At 35.6% G+C, this 19,220-nt stretch overlaps 1 protein-coding gene and 1 long non-coding RNA gene across 2 annotated transcripts; one reads left to right on the top strand and one right to left on the bottom strand.

The window, feature by feature from the left end:
• Window positions 1–155: 155 nt before the first annotated feature.
• On the bottom strand, window positions 156–2,017 carry LOC105792121 (IRK-interacting protein). Its single transcript, XM_012620527.2, has 2 exons — window positions 1,855–2,017; window positions 156–1,733 (listed from the first exon to the last, which is right to left on the bottom strand). Exons 1-2 carry the CDS (start codon window positions 1,945–1,947, stop codon window positions 378–380), a joined length of 1,449 nt encoding a protein of 482 aa, XP_012475981.1. The 5' UTR covers window positions 1,948–2,017; the 3' UTR covers window positions 156–377.
• A 12,296-nt stretch (window positions 2,018–14,313) lies between these two features.
• On the top strand, window positions 14,314–16,107 carry LOC128042900 (uncharacterized). Its single transcript, XR_008198429.1, has 2 exons — window positions 14,314–14,546; window positions 14,634–16,107. It is a non-coding gene; the product is annotated as an uncharacterized LOC128042900 (long non-coding RNA).
• The last annotated feature ends 3,113 nt before the right edge of the window (window positions 16,108–19,220 follow it).

The raw sequence follows: 19,220 nt of genomic DNA, 5'->3' as shown, positions 1-19,220 counted from the left end.
GAAGGGAATTTGGCAACCAAATTGCTCATATAATAACCCAATAAAAACTAGAAGATCCAAAAGTCCTTCACAAGGTAAGCATCCATTTCTACATGTGATAAGTTTATCCACATTTCCAGATTGGCAAAAAAATATAAATTAAAAAAAGACAATGATAAACAAGAAATGCCAAATCTTTACTTTAATCCAAGACCCTCCCCCTTTTTTATTTGTGTGGGGAAAAATATACATCATCTCTACCCCAAAAACCAAAAAGATAAGTCTTGATAAATACCAAATTTGCACATATAAACTAGCACCAAAATATTACAAAGTGCAAAAGTAATCAAAGGGGTTTCACTTTTGAGTTCTAACCAATACCTACTTAAATTTAAACACTAAGGAGATGATGAGGTTAAACGCTTATCAATTAAACTACTATCCACATTGTTGGAGTACCTGCAAATGACTTTGCACTTGACTACATTGCCATAGACATAGAACCCTGGTGTGATCATGATCCGTACCATGCTTGGAACCAATTTCTTGGCTCTTTCTCCATCCATGTCCTCCATGTATACTGAATCAAACCTTACCCCTTTATCCACCCTGAAGATTGGTAAACCAGGATGCACCGAGTTGGCCAAAAGGTGAACCAACCACACACTCTTTGAGGCACCGAAAAAGGCTTGTAGCAATGGTTCAGGCCAAGCTCGGTTCCAACCCAACATAGCCACAATTTCATTCATTTTCCTGTCACAAAACTTGCTGAACTCCTCACTGAAATGCCTTGTTCCCTTATTCAGAACTTCCTCCCATGTTAGACCTTGTAATTCATTGAATGATTTGTAATTAGCTTCACAACGATCAATGGGGTTCAATATTTGGTTCACCGCGTTCTTTTGAAGCCCGGTTGATTCAAAATCTTCAAAGAAAGCTTTGTTCAACAAAGCTTCGAGGTAAAGGAGAAGGCTTTTGGGGTTTTTCGAATGAGAAATCTTCATATCATAAGGCTGTAAAAGCACAGATATTCTCTCATAAACTCTGCTACCCATGTGCCTTAATTGCATGGTGAGTGATCTACTTAAAAGCCTGATTGAAGACCTGGATTCAGATACAGAAGCCAAGAATTGTTGAACCACTTTCTCATTAGCTCCAATGACCCCATCTTGTTTCTTCACTTGATGAATATTATGAGTTTGACCCATTCTATAAGGAGAGTTGCTGTTACATTCATCTAGACCAGACTTCAAATTGTGGCAATATACTTCAAGCTTGTTAAGCTTCTTCTCAAGTTCAGCCATGGAATATTTTAACCTCGAAGCTTCCATTAATGCTTCATCTCTCTTCCTCGTAGCTTGAATAAGCTTGTGTGAGAGTTCAGCAGCAGCAATTTTCCATTGTTCTTCTCTGTCTGTAGACATATCAGTTGATTTAGGACTCTTCCTTGTTAAAGAATGGAAAATGGACTTGAAAATCCCATTAGGACTTGGCATGGAAAAGGAATGCTTGTTAACTCCATTGTTGTTGTCCAAAGGAACCACGGAGATCTTCTCCCTAGAATTTGGCCTACACTTGTTGCAAGAAACCGAGCCATCTCCATCACCACCACCAGATTCCGAACGTTTCCTAGCGTTGGGTTTTCTAGTGGTTTTGTCATGGAGGGGTGTTGGGAGGTGCTTCGGCGTCAGCCCTTTGTCCGTCGTCACACTTGGTGTACCTTCTTCTTGTTCTTCCCTTTCACATTCTTGAATCTGTACAACAACGACAACAACAACAAAGAGAAAGCCAAAGAATGAAACTTACAGGAAATAAATAAATAAAAAAAAGTACCCACTTATAAATTCTCGGGAAACAAACAGTAAAGGAACTTACAGGAGTGAAAAGAGGGGATTGGTAAGGTGGAGGAGGAGTAGGAGGAAGGGACTTGGAAGAACAAGGAGAAGATGAAGGAACCGTGTTTTTCATTTTCTTCTTTGTTATCTCATAGTTGGGTCGGTTTTTTTGTTTGGTTTTTACTGATATATATATATACGAGTAAGAGAAAAAGAAATCCAAAGACGTGGGGTTATATGATTTTGAGGTTGGTAATAATTTATTTTTTATTATAAATTAAGGAAAAAAGAAAGAAAGAACAATGAGCTTTAATTTAATATAATTGAATAGATTTGGGGGGTGATTTATCGTTTTCTTGGCAGTGTGGGAAGAGGGGTTGATTTGTCGTCGTGTTGTAATCATGGTTGTGAATCAGAGGTGTAATGTTACCATGCGCGGTCAAACGATATGGACAGTACATTGTTTGTGTTAGGTTTTTGTGCCCTTTGGTCCTTGAGCCACGTCATGACCACTTTCATTGTGAACGGGAAAAGTGTTAGATTACTATATATATTCAAATCATGAAAATAACATCCCCAAATTTATGAAACTGCCTCTACTACAATTAAGTTTATAGCTCACTAAATTTAAAGGTGTTAGATAAAAGGCTCATCAATTTAAACCATCTTTTCTAAAGATGAGAGGACTCTCCTGGGCAATTTATCAATATAAGCCATTTCTTTTGAAAAATTATTGAAATGGGCCCATTATTTAATTATTTATTGGAATGGTCTATTTTCTGGCAAATTGCGTCCAAGTCATTACATTGACATGGCCTTGATTTGTCCCACAAGATGAAACGATCTTTGAACGGTCAAAATTTGACGTTGCCCCTAACAGTAAAAAAAAACTATAAATACCCCCACCCCTTTTTTATTTTCACAAACTAATCTTCTCTCAAATTTCTTCTCAATTTCCTCTCAATTTCCTCTCAACTTGCTCTCAAATTCCTTCAAAATTTCTCTCAAATCCATATTTAATTTCAATTTGCTCTCAAGTTCTTCTTAAATTTCTCTTAAATCTCTATTTTTAAATAATTTAAAAAAAATTTTTTTAAAATTTTTTTATACCGTAAAATTTTGTACGATTTCAGCAATGGCCAGAGAATTGACTCGTCTTGATAATCATCACATATCAGTGGAATAAGTGAAAATGGTAAGTGTTATATATAATTTTTAAATATTATTTAAGAATTTTTATTTATGCATTTTTAGATAATTATTAATTTATTATTTGTTATAAAAGTCTATAGATCAGGTATTGAAATGCAATATCCGTAATATGCATGCTCCTCCATCACCGTTGGTAGAGAACTACTGCGGAAGCGGGTTTTTGCACGTGGCGGCGATGGCGGGGATGCAAGGTGGACCGAAACTAATTAGTGCGTTGATCGAGAGGTGGAGACCCAAGACGCACATTTCATCTTCCATGTGGAGAGTGCACTATCACTCTAGAAGATGTCGATCGCAATTGGGATTGCCGGTGGATGGGTACCAATATCGGGTTCCGCCTAATCTAGCGATTGAGGCGGTGTGCTACTGAGCTTTTGGGCGCTATTAGGAGAAAATGGAGGAGGTAAGATCAAGATGGGTGGTTACGTGACACATTCCACGATCCGGATGAAGATTCAATCGAAATTGAAAGAATCTGATATGCTCGGACATATATTCTTCAATTAATTGGAGGTTATCTGATGCCCGACACGTCACGGAGCCGCGTACATCTAAGATGGCTGCTGAAACTCATTGATTTTAGAGCAGCCGGTGAATTGACTTGGGGGTCTGCCGTCTTGGCAACGTTATATCGGGAGATGTGCGGGGCGACGCGACCGAGGGGCAGTAATTAGGTGAAACCATCCGACAAGTCATGCTCGATTACCTACCTCTCTTGAAGATATACGACTTCTATTGGACCAACGGTCGGAAGCACAAGTAAGTATTAAATAAAATAGATATTTCCATACATTCGCTAGTCGATTGATATTTAGTATTTAGTATTTAGTATTATGTATATAACTAATATTTCTCTCATTTTCATATAGTTTCAATGGACACTATACGAGGATCCAGCAATTTGGGCAGTAATTCCGGAACAATTCTTACAAAATCCACAAGCTTGGCACGTAAAAGTCGTGTTGATCAACTACGCAACCGTGGAGCCGCACCAGTTAGATAGAGTGCTACGAGAGTTAGGATGTAGACAACCGATTCTCGTGAATCTTGAGGTGTTTGACGATTAACACAAAGTCGACCTTCGGCAATTGAATACGGATTGGCCGAGATACTGGTCCGAGTACATAGAAATGTGGGAATATCAGTATGAATATATACCTACTCGGGAACCAATCATCGTTCCGGAGTTAGCGTGCGTTCTAGAATACATGCAATGATTTAGGATCCATGGCAAGTCAGATTCTCGGCGCCAGAGGAGGGCGGCAATGCAAATACGTGTCGAAAGGGAAATGCGCGGACCTCTAAATCCAAGACGACAAGACGACGAAGGCAGCCCCTCAACGAGGCCCAGACATTCACCCGGCTCATCATCAGCGGCCATGCAATCACCAGGCCCAACGAGAGCAAACCACGATCACCCGACGCAGCAGATTTCAAATGATGATACCCACGCAACCGCCTTTTCATATGATGCCAGGTGCGTTTCCTAGCCCTTATATGTATTCTAACCCTTATATGAATCCTTTTCCAAGTCCTATAGCAGGTTGGAGCCAAATGCCCGGTTTAGCTCCATTTCCTGTTATGCCGAGTGGACCATCGATGTATAGGCCAGCGGCGCAACGAGGGGCCATCAGGGAGATCTTCTTTTTACCAATCCCCACCAACATATGAGTTTCAAACACCGTCGCCGTTCGTGATGCAAACACCTCCACATACACTACTCTTTGAAGGTGGATCATCGTCCCAAGTTCGACAACCATCAGCCGTACCGGAAGAACTAGAATCCTCGCCGGAAGAACAACAACTACCGTCGGAAGCTAGAGAAAGGAGGAATCTAGCGCGTAACCGTCAACGACCGCCATGTGGCACTGAATCCCCCGGGCATAGACATTGATTGTCGTATTTAAATTTATTTTTACAAATATTTTAAATATTTTAATTTTATTTTATGTAATAAAATAGCAATTTTTTTGAGTTATTATGATATTATTTGATGTAATAAAATAAAAGTTTATTTGATGTAATAAAATAGAAGTTTATTTGATGTAATAAAATAGAAATTTTTTTGAGTTATTTTGATAATATTTGATGTAATAAAATTGAAGTTTATTTGATGTAATAAAATAGAAGTTTAATTGATGTAATAAAATAGAAATTTTTTTGAGTTATTTTTTATATTATTTGATGTAATAAAATAGAAGTTTATTTGATGTAATAACATGAGCCTAATTAATTTGTACAAATAATTGAAAAAATATAATTTATTTACAATTACATTCAACTATTCCGATTAGGGCAAGATCGGCTTGTATGGCCTGGATTCCTACACCATCCGCACAACTTCTGTTGACTGGCTATTTCTCGGATATCCATATTGTTACGTATTCTAGTCGAGCAAGGTCAACCCTTTGGTTTACGACGCAATTCTCTATCCGGTAACAGCTTAAAAGGAGCAAGAGATACAGACGGCCACTTACGTTCATCTGGGACCGGTGGGAAAACGTGTCTCCAGACGCTGTACATGTTTTCTAATTTGTACACTTCGTCCACATAGCTCATCAAATCCAGATGGAGATTCTGACAAGCTGTAATAACATGAGCGCATGGATAACGAAGTGCATCAAACATCCCACAGTCACAAGTCCTATTTCGCAAGTGTACACGATATTGCCCGCCAACAACACCTTCGTGCGGTCTGTCTGTCAAACTCTGTCACGCGAAACCATAAATTGTCTCGATCGTAACACACTGTGTGCATGGTGTTTTCCCTCACCTTGGCCTTCTTAATTTCTTGAACTACCTTACTGCACCATACATGGCCTCCCTGCATCTGGCCTGCATAACTTGCTGCACGCTTTGGAAATAACGCCGCCAAATGAAAATATGTCTCTCGCACAACCAATGTTATCGGTAGATGGCGCGTTCCTTTAAGAACAGAATTTATGCATTCAGCCAGGTTCGACGTCATATGGCCATATCGTAGGCCACCGTCGTATGCTTATGCCCACTGTTCGAAACGTATGTTACAAAGGTAGTCTGCCCCTTCTCCGTTAATTGAACGTAAAATTGCCAACATCTCGTGAAAACGGTCTTTATTTATTTCATACCCTGCCAATATAAGATCATAGTGAATAATTTATACCACTTCTACCAATAAAACTAATTCAAATTGACAAACGAAATAACACAGATATAGACTAAATACCCATGTTGGTCACTTGTTGTCGTTCGCTCTTAGATGGATATTGCCTGTAGTAGTTCGAAGCAACGTGTCTTAGGCAATATCTATGGTGTGTGCGCTGCCATAAGCTTTCTTGATGATCAAATGCAGCTAGTATACCGGCGTCCTGATCTAAAATAACACAGATATCAGGTTGGGGGCACACATTCCTCCTTAACCTAGAGAGAAAGAAATCTCAGTCATCAGACGACTCCCCCGGTGTTATTGCAAATGCAATTGGAAGAATTCTCTCACCGCCATCCTGTGCCACTGCAAGCAATAGCCGATGAGTATATCTATCGAACATAAAGGTACCGTCAGTTTGTACCAACGGCTTGTAGTATGGAAATACGTCTCGGCATTGCTTAAAGGTCCAAAACAGGCGTTTGAACACTTGGCATCCACGTAGCAATCGGCCGTTGTAGTACGCATGTTTCGTTTCAAGGTCTGCGATGGCACCTGAGACGTATCTCTCTAGCACCTGACACCACTGCCATATTTCATTATATAAGGCATCCCACCCACTATGCATATTCTCCAACGCCTTTTCTTAGCTATCCAAGCCTTACGGTAAGAGGGCGTGTACCCTATTTGGCTACGAATATTGGCAATTAACACCGGCACTGAAGTCCTGAGATCTACTTTAACCGTGGGCAGTATCAAGCTAGCTAACATAGCTGAATCCATCTTGGGATGATCTTGTGAAACACCTATAAACCGAGTACATTAAATAATGCAACATTGCATAATAAAAGTATTATTCAGAAACCATCAATACTGTACCTGCAGCACATGTATGTGGACCTTTGTACTTTTTAATCTCCCACAACACTGTCCTTTTCCTTAACGAGGCGTAGATTTTCCATGAACATGTGCCGTCTTGGACCGCACACTTCGCCTCAAACTTATCAGATTTGGATTTAACGACGTGGTAGTTAACGCTGTTTTTGATGCTATGTTGTTTCAAAGCACCAATAAAACTATCCTTATTGGTAAACTGATTACCAACTTCAAATTCATCGGAATCTACCCCCGAATGTAACACCCCTAACCCATATTCGTCGTTGGATTAGGATTAAGGAGTGATACTAAATATCGAAATCTTACACTTAACAGAATGAACCAAATATCAAGCTGTATATAAATATGCGTCTTGAATATATAAATATATATATATATTTAAAATCCTAATTTATTTCACCTAATTATCAAAAAACAATTTATTCGCAAAAAATATAAGTCATTAACAATCCACACCAAATATCAATCATGCTTTACTAATTAAAATTTTATATCATTCAAATACTTAAAACATTTTAAAATTAACATTTATCAATACATATCATATGCCGAGCCAATATTAAAACTACTATTTGCATACATTTATTTCATTAATAAATGATTAACTATGTAACATATCTGTAGACATAAAGAACCAACCTGTTTTGGACAGCAATTATTCATCAAATTTGATGACAATAATATGCTCTAAATGGACAAACATTATACATCGAATTAGACAGACTTAAATATACTCAAAATTGGACAGCATTATACATTAAATTTATAACAAAAAAATGTACCTATTTTCTCACTACCATTTTGTGCGCATATGACCATGACAACTTGAACCATATTATACACTATTGACCTCTAATTTTATACCTAATTTACATGCTTAATATGCATACACTAAATCAAACCCGCACCACACAATTGGTCATCACATCTTTAAAATTTTTTATTAAACTTATATCTAAGCCAAGTATATACATTATCTAAATCTAATTAATCATGCACATGATACATAAGCATATACCCCAAATTGTTCATTAAACTATATGTATCAAAGTCAAATTCAAACAAAAAGAGATAAGCCATTTTCGCATGGCTTTTAATTACACAAACACATTGGTTTCAAAATCAACATTTTTTTTAACTATGCTATACATGCCATATATTTGAAAACAATTTAGAAAAATACCAAAAGGAGACACCGATAGTGTGATGAACTTAGCTGATGATACCCGAACACGTAGCGATCACCAAAATCTATACATCAAACAATAATCCAACACATGGTAAGCTAATTTAGCTTAGTAAGTTACAAGCAAATAAACTCTACAATTTAACTTGACATCTAGAATAATATTTAACCAATTCATACTTCTAAATAATCTTACCTTTAGCTTACCATAGCATAATATAATTATTCACTTCATACTATGATTTAACAAAATCAATATAATAACACAACTATAAGCATTTCTTCAAATTTAAGTACAAGGTCAAGTACATTATACATTTTATTATCATAAAATATAAAGAATCATCTTAAATAAATATTATTCCAATTATAATCACCACCTAGGTTTAATACTTACAAAACTTAATCTTGAATACCACCAAAATAATTATTACTCACTTTATTACTCATGATTTCTCGATAAGTCAAATACTCGATATTAATAATCTTTCGAAAATATTTAATAAGTACGCACACTTAGTGCTTAATAATCAAACTCGCACACTTAGTGCTTTACCCTTATACTCGCACACTTAGTGCATTTCAATTAAACTCGCACACTTAGTGCTAATCTCATTATCGTATATTTTTATACTCGCACACTTAGTGTTGGAAGTCAACAACTCAATACGTCATAATTCAAAAATTTTATCACTACATATATATCAATTCAATTCAGCATAATTACGTAGATGTTAAGATAATTTAAAACGACACAACTATGTATGTTTAATAACTTACCTCGGATATTATCGACTAATAGATCAGCTACTCAACTACCTTTGATTTCCCCCGATCTAAATCCGATTTCTTGGTTTCTTGATCTAAACATATTCAAATAAATCTCATTTAAACATATTTTCATTCAATTTAGTATAAGAACACATAAATGGGCAAATTACATTTTACCCCTAATATTTCACATTTTACAATTTAGTCCTTTTGCTCAAAACACAAAATACACAAAATTTGACTACACTCCTTAAGGGCCGAATATTCCTAGTGTCCATACAAACCCACACATTTCATTTATTTCACATTTTAGTCCCTCAAAAATTTTATTTTTACAACTTAACCCTAATTACTCAAATTCATCAAAAAATCAAAAACAAAGCATGTTAATCTTTCACATATCTTTCATATTTCATCATCAACTATCACAAAGCTCAAGCATTCATCAATGGCATTTCTCAAATCATCAACAATTCACAAAATTAAGACATGGGTTTTGAAGTATTCAAAGCAACAATCTCAAAAGCGTAAAAATTATCAAAAAACCGAACAAAAACTAACCTTGAATTAAGCTTCAAAATGGCCGAATATTTCAAGCTCTCAAACCTTGTTTTTCTTTTCATTTTTGGTGATACAAGCAATGAAGAAAAAGCTTACTTCTTTTATGTTTTAATGATATAATAACATAATATTATACTATTATTATTATAACTTTTTTATTTAATATATAAAAACTATATATTAACTATCACTGCCATCCACTATCCTTTAAAATGGGCTAATTGCCCTTTAAGAACCTCATATTTAAAAGCCACTATCAAATAAACACTTTACACCTTAATAAGCAAACTTCACATTTTATGCAATTTGATACTTTTGTCAAATTAAACACATAAACAACAAAATTAATTCACGAAACTTTCACACATTTAAATTCACACATCATAAACACACAAAATAATATTAAAATATTTTTCAGACTCATATTTGTGGTCCCGAAACCACTATTTCGATTAGGGTCAAAATTGGGCTGTTACACCGAACTTGTACGATCACGCAACCGGTGTGGTATATCTGGAAACTCTAACGCATCATCTGCAGACAGATCGACATTATGCATGTGGGCTGGAGGTGAGTATGCTCTGAATCGTGGATTTTCTTCTTCATCTGAACTCCTTTCAGCATCTTCAAGTTCTGTTGGAATAGGCTCCGGTTCAGAAAATAAACCAACTTCTGCACCATCCGGCCCGGGCTCTCGAGGTGGATCCACATCGGAGTCATCTTCTAACCCACAATCATCTGCAGCGTACGAGGTCCCCTCACCGGTTGACGTCGTAAGGAGTACATCATCCATTCTTCTAGGCATTTGATAGCGTCCCCAATTGGATGTAGATTACCACCCACTAGAACTTGATGCCGTTCCCAGTACATATTTCTAGCATCAAACATTGAGCCACCGACGTACATGTCCCATCCACCGACAGAGTGTCTTGCAGGGGATGTGCATTCGACACCGCTACCAAACATGGGCTGTTCCGTATTTTGTAACTCGCTAACCGAGTGTCGGCCAGGGGTCGTGTATACATCTCGAACACCGGTCGTAAGTACATCATTTGACGATGTAAATTGTACATATAACTCAATATAAGGTGCTCCACTAGCAAGATGAGTTCGCACCATTGCCTCCAAGCTACGAGTACCTTTTATGTCGAATGAGTCATATGTCACCGGATCAACAGAAGAACAGAATCGGTACGTAATAGAAAGAACTTTCATTGGCGTCGTTCCGAAAATTTTACGCCTAATTCTTTTACGAAGTTCTGTCAAATCTATGTTCTGGTTAAAAACCAGTCGCACCGTATTCTCCGACAAAAAAACAAAACCATTCTCGGTGTGGCAAACCTCACCATCGTAATAAATAACAGCACAATACGTTCACTCATATTTGAAACTCTAACCTTCTTAGCCTCTCTAAATTGTTTCTGCTGTGACTTATGCATTCTGAGAACATTTTCTGTCTAATTTATAGCCTCAGCCCAAACATGCTATTGTAGCAAAAGCGCGTCCACAAGGGCGCGATTTCACAAATTCTTCTCAAATAGCATCTTGCTAGAAGCGATTTAATACTATTTGCTCAGAAACGTCAAAAAAAATTATTTCTTCCATGACCAACAGTAGCAAAATCGCGTCCATGAGGACGCGATTTCACAAATTCTTCTCAAATAGCATCCAGCTAGAAGCGATTTTATACTATTTCCTCAGAAACGTCAAAAAAAATATTTCTTCCATGACCTACTGTAGCAAAAGCGCGTCCACGAGGGCGCGATTTCACAAATTCTTCTCAAATAGCATCCAACTAGAAGCGATTTTATACTATTTGATCAGAAACGTCAACTCGAAATTATTTCTTCCAGGACCTAAAAACCCTAAAAAGCCTGAACCCTAAACCCTAAAAGCCAAAAAAACCTAACATGGGAAAAACGGCAAAATCGCATCCCCCGGAACGCGCTACGTGGCATAAAGTCGCGTCCATGTTAGCGCGCTTTGCTGACGTGGCCGCGACTTGCTGGCGCTTCCCCTGACATCGCGCTGACGTGGATGCGATTTGACGGAAAATGGATCATTCCGGTAAATAATTAAATAATGGGCCCATTTCGATAACTTTTTAAAAAAAAAAGACTTTTTTGTGTAAATTGTCCGCCTCTCCCAATGTTAGATATTCTATCACTTTCACTATCATTTATTTAGGGACAAAAAGGTTAAAATGTGACATTTATTTACCAAAACCCACATTTTGATGAAAACAAGGAAGTGCATTGTTATAATTAAACCTAATCTCATCATTATTGCATTATCTCTATCTTCACGTGTACAAATGGTATTGCATCCCCTTTTTTAAATTATTTTAAATAATATTTTGATTTTTTAAGAGATGCAACAAATTTCAAATCATATCATATTATACTCGATCAAAATTTGAAGTATAATTGGATCGGATATCTAAACGAGATAAAAGCCCTCATAATGCTATTTTCTCTACCTACAATTGCAAATCCAATATCCTATTTACACGACATTGAATTTTTCACATTTAATTTAAGAAATGTGGATAATTCTATTATTTTCTACCCTAAGATTAACAAAGGAATAATAAAAAAGTTTAATTTTATTATCGTTGTTGGGGAGGGGTCAACTCCATCTAAAGAAAAATTTGAAGTGTCATCCGCTAACTGATTGGCTTGATTCTCTAACAACTAAAGGTGTTATCCTCTAAGAAAAATTTTCTCTCTCATGCTTTGTCAAAGGGTTAATGTTCTGTGAGTAACTACATTAAAATTTTGGTTCACAAAACAAAAACTACCTCAATCATATGTAAATGTACAACCACCCAGAACAATTTAAGTGTATCGTCCTTGGGTGGGTTGAAACCCCTCTCACGTCTTTGGACCATTGCCCATATATAACATAACGTACACAAAAAGGTTACTAGGTTAAGGCCTAATTACAATAGCATGCCGCATCTTAGTTAGCCACTAAATCTCTCTCAATAAAGAAGGTTGTCAATTGTCATCCATGCACCGAGATTTGCCCCATTGAGCACGCCGAGGAATAGCCAATGGCGGGTAGGTAAAAGCAAAAGAAATAAAAAAAAAAAAACAGTTAAAAAGAGGGTTTCGTGGGGAGCGGTGCTACTTGACAATTAGTTAAAAAGAAAAAGTTCCACATTCATTAGTTTTATTGACCATTACTCAACTCAACCAGCATTCAATGATACTGGCTTGGTTGAACCTATTCCAATTTAGGCCGTGATTGTAGAAATAGAAAGACCGCAATAAAAAAGAAAGGGTTTAACATGCATCGAACAAGAAGTGTTGGCACGACGGTGGTTTTGAGATAAAGAGTTCTACCAGAATCAACTAATGTAAAACTACTAATCTTGGGTGTTCAGTTTGAAAATTTAATGCAAATTGGTTCAATTATAATCCTGGGCTTCTTTTGTTTTTGCAATATACAGCAGTGGCACTTTTGGCATGTTATTAGGCACCCACTGATTAATTGATTGATATCATTAATTTGGTCTGTTTCTTAAATAATAATAATAGTAAAAGTATTATAGAGATTTTTTTTATTAGAAGTCGGATTGTATTTTATTTTTTATACTTAGAAAATTGATAAATTAATCATTGTACGTGAGATTAATAAGTAAATTTATCTCTTTTATTAAAAAATTTCGTGCTTTTATATTGTTAAAAGCTAATATGGTTGATAGAATAATCAGATAGTGATGCTTGGCGTGCTAAGTGTATCTCACAAAAGAGTCAATTTACTCTTTAATCTAATGTAAATAAATTAATTTGTGTATTTTTTAGTGAAAAGAACAAAATTTAATCCAACTTCTAATACAAAATCTGTATGATACTTTTATCAAGGGATGACATACTAATAGCTTCACAATATCACATAGCAAAACCTTGAATAACAAAATGAGGTTTTTATTTGTTTATGGGAAAGTAATGGTGAGCAAAATCAACAACAATTAAAACTTTTAAATTGAATTTGACGAATTGATTGAATCGGAAATGGAAATCGAAAATTAATAATTGATTGCCACATCTCCTCTCATCAACCTCAAACAAAATTGAATAGGCTATTAAATTCCCCCAATCTCAACTACCAGCAATAATAACTGAATGGAATCCACCAATTGGGTCGCTCCCATGCACCTGATCAGTCTTGCATGTGAGGGTAAATAAATGGGACAATGGGGCTAAGACAGAGAGATGAGTGGTCCCATTGGCTGCCAGCAAAGTTTGGAGCGCTGACTCGAGTGATGTATACTCTGTTTCTGTCTTTCTATTGTGTGGGAATCCCGTGTAGGTGTCCACGATTGGCTTCCTCTGCTTGGGGGACTCAACTTTAATACCTGATTTTGGCTCTCTTTCTCACGGATTGGTACACTTTTTTTTTGGCCGTCGATTATTATATATGTTTGGGGGTGAAATGAAGTATCTTATCATCATTATAAACTTGTCAGAGTTTTATATGTTAATTGCTTGAACTTCAATGTGATTATATATATACGTGAGTTTCAAAGCGAGTCTAACAAAATGAATTGAAGCTTTCATACATTCTGGATATGAAGGGGGTGGAAAATCAAGTTTTTTTTTTAAAAAATTTGGTTGTAATGTTTGTATCTTTCATTAATTTTGACAATTATAAAGTGTTGATGCACACAACATTTAATATCAAGTTATTTGTGGTATGCGAAGGAATTTCATTAGGGTGTGTGGAATTATTTCACACGGCATTGCGTTCATAAAATTGGCAGTCAATCTTGTGCGCCTGCTTTATTATACAAATTCAATTGTCATTTCACAATAAAAACAAAAAAAAATGAATAAAAATGATATTATTTATTTATTTATTAACAGAATACTGATGACCTTATTTAATGAAAAAAAACCACAATAAAAAATGATTATTTATTTATACAGAATACTGAATTTAGAATGTGTTTGGATGGGCGATTAGGTGTGATGCGGTGAGTTTAGTTTATTTTTTGTCTCACATTATAGTATTGTTACAATATTTAATCTCACCGTTACTACTATTTTTATACTAATTATAGGTAAATACACTATTCGGCTGCTGCACCCCTATTGGCTCCTTAAACGGTGCCTTATCCTTCTAAGCAAAACGAAGTAAAACTGCAGCAAAACTGGTTCCTTTCCTCCATCATCCGGTGATAGGTATATGGTCTGTGTAGGTGCGAGACTGCCCATTTAATACTGTGGTCGCCGGAGTCCCTAAATGGCTTATCCTCCGGCTAAAAAATCCACCCTTTATTCCTTTCTCTGCAACCCGCTTCAATCTTGGCATGCCTCTTCATCCACCCTCACCGGCTCTTCTTCTATCCCGTACACAAAGGAGACATAGCGCCTCCCTTCCTCTGCTAGAACATGGTTTGCGCTATTTGCGGTTCCAGGCATGAATCCGAAACTACTATATTGAAATCGTCGGGCTCTCACCTTTATTTCTTTGATTGAGCCGCATATATAAGATTTGTCTTCCACTGTTGGCTTCGCTTTTTTAATATGCCTTGAACAACGTTATTAGTCCATAGATATTTTAACCTGCTCCGTCCTGATAGCTTTTGTTTCTGTTGTACCAAATGGCACCAAAAGTAATAGCCATCCATCTGTTTTTTATTGGACTGTTATTAACAAATTCGATTGCTAACCATAGTTTCCAACTATGCTCTTCGTTATTTGGGGAGAAATCTATTTCTACCCCCTGCAGGACTTGTCGACTGAATGGACAGTCATAGAACACATGGGCCACTACTCCACGCAGCCCGACAAACAGGACAGTTACTCACCGAAACAATTTTCCAGCCTGTAATCTTTATTTTACTTGCAATGTTTAGAGCCTATAATCTTTTGTAAAAGGTATGTAATGTCTGATCTGAACTCATTGATTCCTCACCCAAAATGTCTGATTCACCTGTTAGGAGCCTCTTGTAACTACTTTTAACCGAATAGACTCCTGTGTTATCTTCTCGCCATACAATTTCATCTGTTTGGTCAATGCTAGGCAGCGGAATAGTCACGATTCGCCTTGCTTGTTCTTAGTCAAATAATGTTCTTAAGTCTTTTGTTTTCCAGGTAGCAGTATACTGCCCACTCTCCAACCGATTCCTTGTTCCAATAATCCACCAGCACTCCATATATTACGCCAGGTATAGGAAGGGTAAGAACTTAATCTTGAGCTCGTAAATCGCCATTTGGATGGTATTTGGCTTTCATAACTCGCGCAAATAAGCAATTTGGCTTTGATAACAATCGCCAACCCTGTTTCGTTAGAAGGGCTACATTAAATTTTGCTAAATCCCTGAATCCTAATTCTCCATGCGGTTTGGCCTCGCACAACAACCTCCATTGACACCATTGTATACCTTTTTTCGATTTATAATTACGCTACCAATATCTACTTATTATACTTTCAAGATCACGACATAATGTAATAAGTAAAAGGAAGCATTACATAGCATAAATGGGTATAGCTTGTAATATTGATTTAATGAAGACCTCATTTCCTCCCCATGATAATTGTCGAGCGTTCCAATTCTCAATATTGTAAATGAACCTGTCTTTAAAATTTGCAAAAACCTCTTCTTTTTTGTCGCCCAACCATCTTTGGCAGCCCAAGGTAATTCTCTGGTTTGATTGAAATCTGCATTCCTAAAACATTTCCAATTTGTTCCTTTGCTTCATTGAGTACATTGTTGAAATAAATAAGGGATTTGTCAAAATTCACTGATTGGCTCGACATCCATCATAATCCATGACAACAGCTTTTATGTTGTTAGCGCTCTCTACGGTAGTCTCTCCAAATAGGATACTATTGTTTGCAAAATAAACAAATGGGTTAGTGATAATTTACTCCCTCCTACACGTGCCCCTCTAATGATCCCATCTCTTTTAGCTATCTTGAGTCAGCTAGAGAAGCCTTTCGCACAAATTAGGAAGAGGTATGGGGTCGAAATTCCTCCCCCTAAACTACATTAAAATTACCGAATGCGATACTGTTTTCACACAACTCATTATCAAAGAAATCTAGGAATTTTTGAAAAACGCAATGAAAAATAGATTTGAGAAAAAAAAAAAAAGCAGTGTTTTAAAATTTTTCTAAAATTATAATAAACACTTGATTAAAATTGTATCTCTAATTAAAATTGTATCTTTTCGATTTATCTAGGATAGATGCTTTGATCGAGTAGAATTATTCACTAATTTCAAACTCACATCTATCGAGTTTTGGCTCACTTTCAATCATAAAATTTTTCATAAAATTATCAATTAGGTAATTTCATAATTTCTTTAAATTTTGGGGTTAGGTTGTAAATAAAAAAATATTATTAAATCTATTAAGATAATATTATTTTTGAAATAGTTAATGTGAAATCAAATTATTCGGTAGAGTCCTAGTAGGAGTGTGATTCCTCCATTGCTCAACCGTCGAAGGACCACCTGCCAGCCATCAGAATGTTGTTATCAAAGTCATCGACACCGTCGTGTCCGTTGGTGCTGGCGTGAACTTTCATGTCACCATGAGCTGGTCAGCTGTTGTCGGTTCAGTCTGGGTTAATGATGGGTCAACCAGTTCTGTCTTGCCATTGATTGGACCGTTGACTTGGTTTCACATACCGAGCTTGATTCGATCAGTTTTGGAACTCGGTATCGGTTTTGGGTTCTTGAGTCTAATTTTTCATCTCCGGTTCAATTTCCTATTGTGCTAATCGTCAAACTTGAAAATTAATTTTCAAAAATATCATATTTATTTTAATTAATTTAATTTTACTTGATCAAAATTAATTTTTCTAAAATCACTTAAAATTTTCAAAATTAATTTTTCAAGAAAAATTTTCTAGTAGAACAATTCTTACGATCGCTTAATTTAATTCCTCATTGAATAAATTTCTATTGCTTAATTTAATTCCTCATTGAATAAATTAACTCAATTAAATTATTTTTAAAGTTATCATTTTTTCGATTAAAATGCAATTCGATCTAGATTTTATTGAGCTAGCGAAGAGACCAATCGAACATATACAATTAAGCTCAAGTAATTGTAATTATATTTAAAAGTATCGTTCCGACAATTCGCAATTTATTTAATCATAGAGTTAGTCCACAAGAAGTACTATAATTGAAAACTTCTTATTGTATATTCTACGAAAATAATTCATTCAACTACTTTTCCAATGGCCTCGTTATGTGTGTTATCTTTATATGATAACCTTAATTCCTTTAAGTTAAATTTGTTCACTCAATGCAATCATGTTTTATCTCATTGTCACTATCGTGCCTTCCTAATGATTAATATGATCATTGTCAACAACTGATTGTGATAAATTACTCGTTCGAGAATAAGCAACCCATTGTTACGTTTCATATTTATCACATAATACCAATAAGAGGATATCATTAATTCTTTAATCGAGCTATGAATTTCATTGTTTCTAGTAAAGTCATGCCATACACAAGTTATGTACCTAACATACTGATTAGTGGGCTCGATCATCTTTAGATCATAAGCTTCCACTTATATCAAAGCACGTGAGTTACATATGCATGGTCAATAATTAACTCAAGATTTAGGTAAATCACACCATGAACATCACAAGTAAATTAATTCACAAGCGAATTCAGAATTAATTCGTCTTGGGCCAATTCTAATGTATCATTCTTTAAATGAGTACGTCTATGTAAACATTTAGATTATCTTACGGGATAATCCTTCTAAGTATTTGAATCAAATGTTCAATTTAATTATTTTACGGAATTATGGACTCGTTTAGATTATCCATTGAAGTAAGTTGTCTTTCTCACAATGTAAATGTTCTTACAATACCACTTACCATCAGTTTAAACTTAGACAATCAATGAGTTAATATATTCAACAACTTGAAATTTTCCAAATCAATTCTAAACACATACTTATTATGTTCACCAATATATTCAACAATTATCATCGGTTTATACACACCAATTTCTCAACCAAAACTAAGTTAATACCTTATCAACTATAAGCTAAGTATCGATTACATTTCATACGAATCATATATATTTCTTACTATTCCAAGATCATTAGCACTATGACATATCACACCAATTTGACTAGATTTAAAACCATTTACAATCTATAATCAATTTACCATATTCAAACAAAAACCTTTAGAACCCAAAAATGCTTATGCATACGTATATATAGTTATATATCAAAATTGACTCAACCTAGGTACATGCCTTGTAACTAACAAAAGGAATTTATACATACATTGTTGAGTCTGAGACTTTGATTGGATGTTGAACTCGATACTCAAGATCTCGATTTACACCTAACCTGTGCACAGAAAACAAAATTGTACGTTGAGCAATAGAACTCAGTGGTACCTTATGATTCAAGTGATGATAATTTAATATAAAAGCATGGCAATAAGTATATGAACTCAATTTGTAATTTATACAAGTTTATATATATAAAGAGAGGTAAGTTTTTATATTCCATTAGGTAAGCCAATTTGATTAACATTTCAAAATTATCATTTCGCACCATATTTGTATACTTACACCTACCCAATTATATACCACCTTTGTAAACATATACTTAATCGTATGTATAAACACTTACTGTTAACTCAACTCATTTCAAC

The sequence above is a fragment of the Gossypium raimondii genome, chromosome 8 (genome assembly GCF_025698545.1).
Source record: "Gossypium raimondii isolate GPD5lz chromosome 8, ASM2569854v1, whole genome shotgun sequence".
NCBI lineage: Eukaryota > Viridiplantae > Streptophyta > Magnoliopsida > Malvales > Malvaceae > Gossypium > Gossypium raimondii.
The sequence above is the reverse complement of the archived record's forward strand: the minus strand, read 5'-3'. Positions and strand labels throughout refer to the sequence as shown.